Raw genomic sequence first — 12,107 nt, forward strand, 5'->3', positions numbered from 1 at the left:
ATTTTTTTTTTTAGTTTTTTTTTTTATTTTTTTTTTTAGTTTTTTTTCTTTCTTTTTTTTTTTTTTTTACATGAACCTGCCAGTGTACGGATAGGGGTCCGGTCCGTACCAGTGGGACTAGAGACAGAGAAACCTGTAAATATTAATTCATATCTATTGTCCCAGTTTTTTAAAACTGAACATAATTAATGCTAATGATAAAATGTAACAACTAAACTAACTACATAAGCTGCTGCAAGTGAACATATAAAAGAACAATTCACACAACATCATTATTTTAACATTTTTATTTTAATGTAAGTTTGTGAAGTTCATATTTTTGCTTTGTAGGAAGAAAGTTGTGGATTCAAACCTCAGCCTTTCTGCACAGATCTGCATGTTTTCCCTGTGTTTCCTCACTGGCTCCTCCGGCTCACAGACCAAAAACATGACTGTTGTGTTGACTGATCACTCAAAGAAGCATTAATCTACGAGTGCTTTATGTGTTGCAGAAAAAAAGTTTATTTCACATGAGAGAATCCAGACAGATCTGCTTCTCATCCTACTTTTAGATACAATGTGTTCTGAGAGTGAAGAGCTGCATAGACCCATAAACCCTTTCATATTAAGAGCTTTGTATGTAAGGATAAAAATTTAAACTTGTGGCCTGGATTAAACAGGGAGTCAGTGAAGGAAAGCTAAAATTAAAACAGAAATATCATTTACTTTTGATTGACATCAAAACTCCCATTGTAGCATTTTGGAAAGCAAAATGCATTTAACATTTTTCTGACTCCAGTGTTGAAGTAACAAATACTTGGTCTTTTTCAGCATCAAGGTGGGACAGAATATCTTATTTTACCTAAAAGTCACAGAGTTTCTGCAGCTCAACACACAATCACAACCCAGACGAAATGAAACAAACAGACTTCCCAACAGTACAAGATTTATTTCTATGAAGCAAAAAAATCCATCAAACACACATTTCCTTACTTTTCATGCTAAGTTTAAAACAATTAAGCACATTGATATAAACTGATCTTGATGTGTTTCATCTGCTGCAGCTGTGGCAGCTGAAACACATCAGCAGCTTGTCAACTAAACCTTCACACATGAAAACAAACAGGATCAAATCCATGAAGGGACTGAAGAGAAACAAGATCAGTGAGCTGTTATATTTCACGTATGATCCACCAAAATATGAATTAATATAAGACAGACTCAGCGGGAGGATCATGCATATGTGAACAATCAGCAACAGCATCAAAGCTGCCACGATTCTACGTTTTTCTCCTGTGGTTAGGGAAGTGGCTGCAGGCAGGAATTTTGGGGTCCGAGCCACACAGAAGATGAACACGGGGGTGGGAATCAGGGGGAACAGCACAAAGAATATATACTGTGAAAACATCATGAAAAGAGGAAAAAGAAAAATGGCAAACAGCCAGATCAACACACAGAATATCACGTAACCTTTGGTCTGTCTGATGAAGTGCAGCTCTGGCCAGGAGATGAGAAAATACCTGAAACAGAGAGACGTCGGTCAGACTGCTGCACAGAAACGGAACCCTGACGTATTAAACATCAGACAGACAAAGAAGACGGGTGTGCTGCTACCGTTCCAGAGCAAAGACGGTCCTGAAGCAAATACTGGCCAAAGCTCCACAGCCGAGGGCAACGAAGCAGATTGGATGGAAATTATTTTCATTTATCTTCACCATTAAAGCAACCAAACCGGCGAGCTGGATCAGGTTGGAGACAAGAAGGTTCATGTAGAAGGTGACAGGAAAACCGTCCAACCTCACCTGCAGGAATGAACCAGAGCGTTAATATAATAATAATAATAATAATAATAATAATAATAATAATGTGCCCTAAATTAGTCTATGAACTGAGAGGCTGGTGATCAGCATCAAGTTTTTAAACCTTTATGAGATTAAAACAGTTTGAAATAACCTCAAAAGGGAAAATATTCATGTTGACCTATTAATATTTTCCCTCTTCTGTAATGGACCCTGCTGCTTCAGAGTCCATCATTTTCCACACATTTGAATAAATTCTGTCTGAAATAATTACAAAAAAAAGAGAAAATCCAGTTTCTCCTCACATTCAGACATTTTTTCATTGTTATAGTTTTATCACTACTATGAAAACTGTTCAGTGGGTGTCAGTTAATATAATTTCTATTACTATTACTATTATTAATTACATCTCTACTAACAATGGTGATGATAATAATAATCTTTCTCTTTTATGCTAGTTTGGGATTCAAACATAAACATAAAACAATAATCATATTTATTTACCACACAACCCAGAGCAAAAACGATCAACGTGAACGGGAGGCAGAGACGGACGTTAATCCAGATCATCATGTAAATATAATCTGAAGAATCCATATTTTGTTCTGCGATGTTCAATGGAGATGAAATCCTGTGGGAATAAAATGAAACAGTTTGAAATGCACATCATGCACACAGTGTAACAAAAACTATAATCCTCAAAGTCAACGAAGGAAACAACTAGAGCATAGTTCATAACCCGACTGTTTAATAAGCACTTTTTCCAACATACCAGCTCAGAATAGCTTTTATATAAAATTATTTTTTTCCTACATTCTCAGTAGTGTATTTAAATTTATAAGTACATTTTGTTTTGTTTTTCAATGTTTTATTGATAACAAAATCAATGTAATGTAGTTTGATAGAAACTGTTGAATGTTTGTTGCTTTAGATTCGTTTTCTCAGTGAATCAAGAAATGAATTTAACAAACTTTTCTCTATTTTTAAATCATTTGCATTAAGAAATAAATAATTCAGGTTCAGTGGGCGTCTCTGTACTTCAGTTCTTTACATTCGACACGAACATTTTCATTAGAATTTTTTTCTAAAATCAACAGGATGTTTTGAATAAAATATTCAGAGATTTTATTCTGGACTCCTTCCAGCTCAGCACTGCAGGTTTGGAAATCCGACTTTTAGACACTTTTAGAATAAATTTGCTGTAAAGCAGTGTTATATTTCATAGGTCATCCACACCTGGACAAATTCAGAGAATTTTAATTCTCACATTTCTAACAAAAAACATTTTTAATCTAACTCATGCATTTCTGATGTTAAATTTCATAATTTTATTCTAAGCTCACTAATTCATTATCTGATTAATTTTAACAATCTAAACTTGTATATTTTGTATCCAAAATTTAATACCAACCTGAAACAGAAAAGGAGAGAAACAGTCGAGGTGTGAAAGCTGCATAAAACCCGGAGTTTGTATCAAACTTTCACACCGGGACTCGTTCTGCGCTGGGAAGTGGTTTTCTCTCTAACCTCAAATCGTCTGTGTGTCGAGGTGAGAAAGTATAAAGATCAAAATGTAAAGACAAAAAAGTTCCAGAAATGATCTCAAGCAAACGTATGTCTTTTTAAATGTAATGATTTCTCTGCAGTATAAAGCAGAAAAATATCTAATATCTGATTTCATCTGTTTTAACCAAAAGAAAAAAATGTTGTTTTACGATAAAGTTGATTTTATTTTTGTAGTGGTGTGAGATTAGTTTTGTTTTTCATCTAAAACTGAATTAAAATATGAATAAATAAAAATGAGTAAATAAACAGTTTAACAAAATTTATTGATCTTTATTAACACAATTCGATGCTCAAGCATGAAAGGAAACAATAAACCATAATATCACATAAAGTCACAAATTATTTGCAATAATTTGAAACATCAACAGTAACTCATATTTAACTCATATTTAACTCAAATTTAATGCAAATTTAACTCATATTTAACTCATATTTAACCTTGGATAATTATCTGCTTTGCTCCACCAGGAAACCAAAAACTGTCATTTGAGTTCAGAAACTAAAAGCTCTGTACATTAATTACATTAATGTAATTCTGTCTTTCTTCATACAGACCATTCCATCATATGAATATGTTTACAAAGTTGGTGTGAATATCAAACAAATATCACAGACAATATGAGGAAAAATAAATCTAAATTTAAATAAACCAAACAGACAAATCCTAAAGAATACAGCTTAAATGTTTAACAGCATATTGTATGAACTTACACTGAAGTAAAAGAAATACAGTGAAAACATTAATATCAAATAAAAAACAGAACAATTAAACTACAAAAGGATTCTTCAAAACTCATAAAGTTGATTTCTTCTATTGAAACTAAATTCTCCTGAACATAAAGTCCATTTTATGTCTGATGTCTGGATTCTCCTTCAGAACAAAACAAACACAAAAACATCTGAACATCATTTATTAACCTTTCTGTAGATTCTGAGCCTCTGAAGGATCCATGATGCTGATGGATTCATCTTTGACTGATCCAGGTTGGTTCACCAACTTTGAGATATTTCTCTCTTCCTCTTGTGTTTGGTGGATAACATATGTTCCCCCAGGAAGAAGAAAATCATTTTTGACTAAAACTTTCTTCTAAAGTTTATATTAGAAAAAATGATTCCACTTATATAAATGTCTAACCAGTAATCGTTATGTTTATTAAAAACAAATATCTTAAGTTGTTTCTCTTTCCCTCATGAAGTAAACATTCTCAGATTGAAGGCAGGGTTTTCTTTTTCAGTTTTTATTAATCATATTTCATGTCATATAATCAGATTTCGGGCTTTTGTGATTCTTGTGACTGTCAGCATCTTAATGAACCAAATTACAGAATCTACTATACCAAGCTATGGTATGTTTGGTGTTTCACTGTTTTTCATCATATATTTCTACCGAATGTTTTATTTTTACACCCTTCCTCTGTCCTTGTTTTCTGTGTCTGCGCTCTGCTATGATCTATAATCTATAATAATCTATGATCTATAATCCAACATCTGATCTGCTGCTGTCGTTCTCTGCAGGATTCGTCTTCCTGCAGCAGCAGAGACGCAGCAGCAGCCTGATAAAAGGTCCTTTGGACATAAAACCCAACAACAGGAAATCTAATACAGGGCAGTGCAGACTCAAGGTAAAAAATATATATCTATTATATATATCTGTATTGATTAAAAAACCAATCATGGAGAGAATGAAGAAAATGTAATTAACCAGCAAAAGAACTAAGGCTCCACCAACTCTGCAGTTTTCTTCAGCCGACTCTGAGGAGGCGACACAGAGAGATTTGAGAGTCACAGCAAGACAGATGATGAACATGATGGCAGAGAAGATGAGAGATATTAGTCCAGCCAAATCAGGAAAAGATATTAAAATACTACAAAGAACAATACAAAGAATCCAGCCCAAAACACAGAATGTTACGAAGCCTTTCGTCTTTCTCATGAAGTGAATCTGTGGCCTGTAGAGGAAAAGAAACCTGAAAAAAGACAGAAACATCAGAAACATAATGTTCTTCAGACTGATGTCAGACTAGCAATGAAAGATGAGTTGATACCTTTCTACTGCAAAAATCATCCTGAAGCAAGAACTGGCCACTCCAGCGCAGACGTAGGGGAGAAAGACTCGATGCATGAAGGGATCATAATAGTAGTAATCATTATAGGAGTAAGGAGAACTAAATCTGCCATTATAGACCAGACTGATGATCGGGATCAAATTGGATATGAGGAGGTTTATGTAGTAGGAGACAGGAATGTGATCCAATCGGACCTGCAGGAAACAGAAAGAATCATATTAGTGTTAAAAGATGAAAACAATAAAACTCTTATTTTATGTTTCCACCCTGAAAGATGTAACAATTTAAACTCAGCAGGAATTTAACTATTAAATTATAAATTATCAGATTCTGTAAAATTTCTACGTGTTTAAATGTAGATTTGAGCAGCAGGAGAAACTAATATATAAAATATTTAGATATAAGGTTTTCTCACTTACAGAGAAATTATGTTTCTATTTTTACCATCGACTGAAAACTGATGAATACATTTTATAGATTTATGCAATTATTTTCTTCCAGCTTGACTCAACACACACACACCAACACACACACACACACCAACACACACACACACCAACACACACACCCCAACACACCCCAACACACACACCCCAACACACACTCTCTCTCTAGCAACACTGAGTGAATCTAAACAAACTGAAAATATTGAAATGTTCGTATAAAACCATCAGAAAACATTTGTCAAACTCAGCACGCAGACTTAAAAGTGGCATGCAAAGGAAAATAATAATAAAAATTGTGTTTTAATAGTTTTTCCTTCAAAGTAAAAGAGAAAAATACACAACAATAAAGTACCAACTTAATTGAATTGTATATTAAAATATAATGATGTAGAAATCAACACCTTCCAGTGGTCGAAGTATTACATTAATCAAATAATCACAAAATCAAGTAACAGTAACATTCGCTGTAAGTGAAGCATTTTATTCTTTGTATTTTCTGAATACTAACATAATTTACTACTAATAATTATTTGATGGTAATAGTTGGTATTTACGTACCATGAAACTCAGAGGAATTACCAGAAAGGTGAGAGGAAAGCAGACATGGATGTTGATCCATAACATCATCTGAAAATAGTCTGATGGAAACACCATTTCTTCTTTTGATGTAACTGTTTTGCCTTTGGAGAAATTCCTGTCAGGAGAAAAATAAAGTTTAAAACCCAAATGCTCCAAATTAATTAGGACGGGGCGTCCAGAGAGCAGTCTGGGCTCCATTTACGATTTTGTGCAGCACTTAATTGAAGTAAAGCATTAATTTTTTCCTAGATGAAACTATGTAAAGTTTTCTTCTTCTATCAACCTGTTTTTGTTTGGTAAGTTATTATTTAGTAATTATAACCAGACTGTTGCTGAAAAGCAAGTTTGGGACAACAGTTATCTTACCGACCCCGTTTGTACAGAAGTCAAACTACTTTATGGTAATTAAAATATTGTGATCAATTCATTGTTGTGAACAAGTAAAAATGAATGAAGAAGAAAACATTTTTTGCAGTATAAATAAAAATTAAATGCAGTTAATCTGTGCCCACCAAAATCTTTTCAACTTTACATTTCTGACTTGATGGTAAAGATTTTGACTCCACTGATTTAATGGATCAGTTTGCTCCAGTTCAGTTTAGTTTCCTCTACAGGGGATTGATTTATTATTGGTGTGTGATGTGCGCATGAATCAGATGTTATTTTAATATATCCCAATCTGACAAACATGGTACTATTTAAACAGCCTTTTGCAGAAACCCAGCAAATATTTTTTTACATAAAAAACACAACAAACTGTCCTGGTAGTGATAGAAACCCTTCATATTAGTTTTATGGATTAAAATGTATTCTGTTCTAAATTAAACAAAGAAGAACATTTTATAAATGATCATTTTCCTTGGGAGACTTTAAAATTTCACAAAAAAAACTAAAAATATTTTTTATGAAAGTCAGTAAGACATTTCCATTGTGATAATTAAAAGGCAGTTTACTCACTCATGTGTTTTTCGACCTCAGATCAGCGCTGCAGTTGTTCAGATCAGAAGTCTCACGTTTTTCAAAGTAAACCTGCAGCAGGTTACTGTTTTTTTTTTTTTTTTTCAGGTTACCTCCCCAAATGACAGTGATGCAACTCGTCAGACATTTTTCACCACAGCAGTTTTCACTTCTTCAGCTCTTCTTAAAGGTTTTCAGTGCAACATCTGGATGGAACTTTTGTGCATTTTCCACAAAAACTAAAACTATTGGATCATCAAATGTTCAATTTTAACGTGCATTTTCCTCCAAACAAAAAAAAAACACCATAAGCATGAAAGCAGTCTGATATTTCCACCAACCACAGACTCCAAATAAAGATCTAAGTTTCTGACAGTCATGGTTTCCTGCAGAGAGAAGCAGCCATCTTTGGTGTGGTGAGATCAGCAGCATGAAGCTGAGATAAAAATCTAAATGAATTAAAATCATCTGAAAACGCAGCATAGATAACTCACTATGGGACACCAGGTCTAAACATGTTCATGCAAAAGACATTTTGAACATTTATCTAAACTATTTGTTCACATCCAGTAGACAGACTGAACTCGGTGAAGCCAAGATGGCCGCTGGTGTTGCAGATTAAAGTGTTTTCATGTTAACTGATGCCCAATATCCTGTTGTGTCAGTTTTTGCATCTACCTGCTAAGATCTGTCTGACAGTGAATTTATTTCCTCTTCAACTGGAACAGTACTTATAAAATGTATTCACACTCCTGGATGTTATGTTATTTTATTCATATTACAAATCAATCATGATCAAAACTATTTGGCCTTTTTGTGTAAAAAAATACTAACATCAAAGTGAAAACTGATTTCTACATAATAATGATGAATCCGTGGAAAATGTAGGTTTCAGTTATTTTCACTCAACCAAGACATTTGTTTCTGATAATGACACCAATCAAATCCTATTTATTTGAAAACCTTTTGCATGTTTCTATGAGTATTTTGACTATTTTAAAGCTCTAATTCTCTGGGACTAGAAGGCCTCCCTGCCATCACCCTAATGTTTACCTATGTATGTGTCTAATAAACAACTTCTTTAAAATGAAATCTGCCATGGTTTCAGTAGGTTGACTTTAATTCAGATTAAATAAATGTTCAAGAGATCCTGGGGTTGAAATTATTGTCTGGCTCCAGTGGCCAGAAATTCAGAAGATCAAATATATTCAGGGCTGAGGAAACATTGATAGAACAAATTAATTTTTGGAACAACAGCAAAAAGATCAATGAATAACTATTGTTACATGGATTAGAACTGGGGCTTTGGTGGGAAAGTATCTGCAGCTCTCTAAATATAAAGGACAACAAAGAAACTAGAAAACTGAAATAATGTGTGAAACCCTGTAAAATGTGTAATTTAGTAATGGTTAATTAGATGTTTGTAATTCATGAACTGTAGTTTGTTAGGCAGTTAATGATCCAGGTGATCGTTGAGCTTCGGATGTTAAAACCAGAACAATCATCAGTGATACAAGAATATGATTTTATACATATTTTTAACTGTGGATAAACGTCCTGCAAGTGAGAAAGTAGTGATGTGTCTACCAAACGTTTCACACAGGTCTAGTATGCATGTTTCCACTCTGACGCGGTTCTTTGCTCTCAGAGCTTCGCTGTCGTGAGGTGAGCAGCAGGAAGTTCAGATACTGATCAAAATCCAAAAACTACCAGAAAACCAGAAAACATTTTAAGAAAATGTACATCAGCCTTCAGGTTGATGAGCCTCTCCACAAACACACATTTACTTTTGACTTTTTTCTTTTACTTGGTGCTTAGATCGTTTTTAGGCAGAAATATTTTTTTACAGTTTGACACATTTTACTTATGCAATAATATTATGAATAAATAACAACAGTACCAGGTGTGTAGTTACTCATTTAATCATTGCTAAGAGGGAACAAAGAATAAATTCAAAAGTACCTTTTTTTATATTTACTTGTAAATACAAAAAAACTAAATCAATAAACACACAATTTGAGTAAATATATGTGTATATAAAATATGCATGAAAACCAGTAAAAACACTTTAATTTAAGCAAAATGGCTTTATGTAAAAAGTAAAACAACATGAAAAACTCAAACTGGTAAATGGACTGTACTTGTACAGCACTGCATCAAGTTCACACAACATTCAGCTTTCAAACATTTACACTCTGATCAGGTACATAGTTATTCAGTTGGTACTTTATGCAGTTGTTTTTGTAAAAAAAAAAAAAAAAAAAGCAAGTCTGCGGTCTATAATTTTTGCTTCTAATACAAACTCTGCTGCATTTTTTCTGTATTTCTCACCTGCCTGTGCTACAGTCAAACTGATGATCTGCTGCCGTCATTTCGCTCAACGTTTTCCATCCTGCAGCAGCAGCAGAGACATTTCAGCAGCTTCTCAATGAGACCTTTACACATCACCACAAACAACAGCAGGTCGAAGAAATAACCCAGGAGAAACAAGCTCAAATAAATATCTGGTGAAAATGACCAAAAATTATTGAAAACAAAAGAGGAAATAACTATTGGGAAGACTGCCACAGAGTAATGAAGGAGCAACACAACTAAAATTCCTACAGTTCTGCATTTTTCTTCAGCTGGCACTGACACGGTGCCACATACATGTTTGAGGCTCACAACTAAACAGGTAAGAAGCACAGGGGCAGGTAGGAGGGCAAAAATCAGGCAGGATAATTTCTGTCTCAGTGAAATAAAAAGAGGGACAAACACCAAACAAAACACCCAAACAAAAACACTGACTATCACAAAACCTTTAGTCTGAGTGATGCAGCTTGATGACGGGCAGGAGATGGAACAATACCTGCAACAAAACGAAGAAAAGCATCGTAAATGTAAAAATAACCATGTGACCTGGACAGTAAAGAGTTAAAGTATCCTGTTGTATCTGCACCTCTCCAGAGCGATCATCGTCCTGAAGCAAAGACTGGCCAGAGCACAGCAGGCGTAGATGATGAGGGAAGCTGAATATCTCCAATATCTCCAATAATAGGGAAAATTTGGAGGAAGAGCGATCAGAATGATGAGCTGAGTTAGATTAGAGAGAAGAAGGTTCATGTAGTAGGAGACGGGAACACGATCCAATCTCACCTGAAAACACAATGACAAAAGACATAAACTTTCTTTTAAACATGCTATATTTTAAACTCAATAATGTGTCTAACTTAATACTTTGGACCAGAAAAAAAGTTTTTACGTACGAGGCAGCACAAAGTGATGAGCAGGAAAGTGAAGGGAAGACAGACACGGATGTTGAACCAAATAATCACATTAAGATACGTAGGTTGGTCCATTTCTGGGTTTCCAAGGTGATTATTAATTTTTGGAAACACCCTGTTAGATAGAAAGTAGAATGTCCATATAAGACTCTCTTCCTGGAAGGATCACCTCTGTCAAACTGGGTAAATGTTAAAATTATTTATTTCATCATCTACGTAGTTGTACTTTAGTCACTGTTGCACTTCAGAAATGGATTCCAGGTCATACATTTTGAAATATCTGATTTTAAAATAAAGTGACGTAAGAAACAATAAACTGAATTAGACATTTCTTCAACAGATATAATTATTTAGATTTTGGAGAAAGTTTACTCACGACTTTGCGCCTCAGAATGTCTTCGAACTCAATCTTCCAGCTGCTAAGATTGATAATTTCATGTTGCGATGTTCTCAACCACAGTTCAACCACACACACACGCACGCACACACACACACCCCTCCCATTTTTACCAGAGTCATCCATCAAAGGTATCACCCTGTCAATCAAACATATATTCTTTAAAAAATGTGTTCTGTTTGTGTATCAGTGTGGTGAAATGAGTGGCACAAACTTCATGTAACTATTGCAGCACCACACACACACACACACACACACACACACACACACACACAAATCCATCCAAAAGAGCACAGTAGGAGCAAAACCCATTAGCTTAGCCTTATGTGGTCACAAGATGGCAAGAGCTGGAGTCAAAGTATCAAGCAGCAGCAGCAGCACATCTACTGTAACCATGGAAACCAAAGCATAAACAGTGGATGTCTGTGACAGCCTTTTATTTTTTTTTAGGGATATCCCTGTCTAAGACCCCTTCACCATGACAACAGAGGAAGTTCAGAGGTCAGAGTAGCTGTGGATAATCCAGTGGATCATCTGGAAGACAGACAGAGTGGGAGGAAGTGGAGAACAAGAGAAAATAGGAGCTGGGATGAAATAAGGAGGGAAACGGACCGACTTCAAGCTTCATCTTTCATTGGTGGGTTACAGTTAGTGGAGTTTAGGGGGAGGAGTTACACAGTTCAAGTTCTATCATTACAAAAGTGGTGGTAATTTTCGGTGCGGCTCCACAAACACAAATACTGCTCTTGAAAAAACTTTGACAAAAAAAAGTTGCATTGAAAGTCCATTAAAAATGCCAACTTTGCATGAAATTATCATAATTTATAAAATCATGCAAAGTTGGCATTTTTAATGGACTTTTAATGCAACTTTTAGAGCAACTTTGCATTAAAAGTGTCATTATTTACTAAATGACACTTCAAGACAACTGTTATAAACATTCATAAAGACTTCTTTATGCTCATGACAGATGTTATGTCATGTTTATGACAGTGTCATGTCAGTCTCATGCTCACCCCTTCAAATACAGAGTTACCCGTCTTGGTAAGACATAG

General features: G+C 34.7%; 1 protein-coding gene and 2 long non-coding RNA genes across 4 annotated transcripts; all 3 read right to left on the reverse strand.

The window, feature by feature from the left end:
- Positions 1-628: 628 nt before the first annotated feature.
- LOC103148989 (uncharacterized) lies at positions 629-11,848 on the reverse strand. 2 transcript variants are annotated; one of them, XM_016679620.1, is made up of 3 exons: positions 10,638-11,848; positions 10,331-10,527; positions 629-1,499 (listed from the first exon to the last, which is right to left on the reverse strand). In XM_016679620.1, exons 1-3 carry the CDS (start codon positions 10,728-10,730, stop codon positions 1,031-1,033), a joined length of 759 nt encoding a protein of 252 aa, XP_016535106.1. In that variant the 5' UTR covers positions 10,731-11,848; the 3' UTR covers positions 629-1,030. The 2 variants fall into 2 exon arrangements, 1 of the variants encoding a protein (XP_016535106.1); XR_001664196.1 differs by lacking the exon at positions 629-1,499 and adding an exon at positions 9,454-10,240.
- LOC107838147 (uncharacterized) lies at positions 1,508-3,233 on the reverse strand. The gene is made up of 3 exons (XR_001664200.1): positions 3,190-3,233; positions 2,283-2,409; positions 1,508-1,781 (listed from the first exon to the last, which is right to left on the reverse strand). It is a non-coding gene; the product is annotated as an uncharacterized LOC107838147 (long non-coding RNA).
- Positions 4,362-6,492, reverse strand: LOC107838148 (uncharacterized). The gene is made up of 3 exons (XR_001664201.1): positions 6,415-6,492; positions 5,390-5,604; positions 4,362-5,311 (listed from the first exon to the last, which is right to left on the reverse strand). It is a non-coding gene; the product is annotated as an uncharacterized LOC107838148 (long non-coding RNA).
- Positions 11,849-12,107: the final 259 nt, after the last annotated feature.

This window comes from Poecilia formosa, unplaced genomic scaffold (genome assembly GCF_000485575.1).
Source record: "Poecilia formosa unplaced genomic scaffold, Poecilia_formosa-5.1.2 Scaffold216, whole genome shotgun sequence".
NCBI classification, from domain to species: domain Eukaryota; kingdom Metazoa; phylum Chordata; class Actinopteri; order Cyprinodontiformes; family Poeciliidae; genus Poecilia; species Poecilia formosa.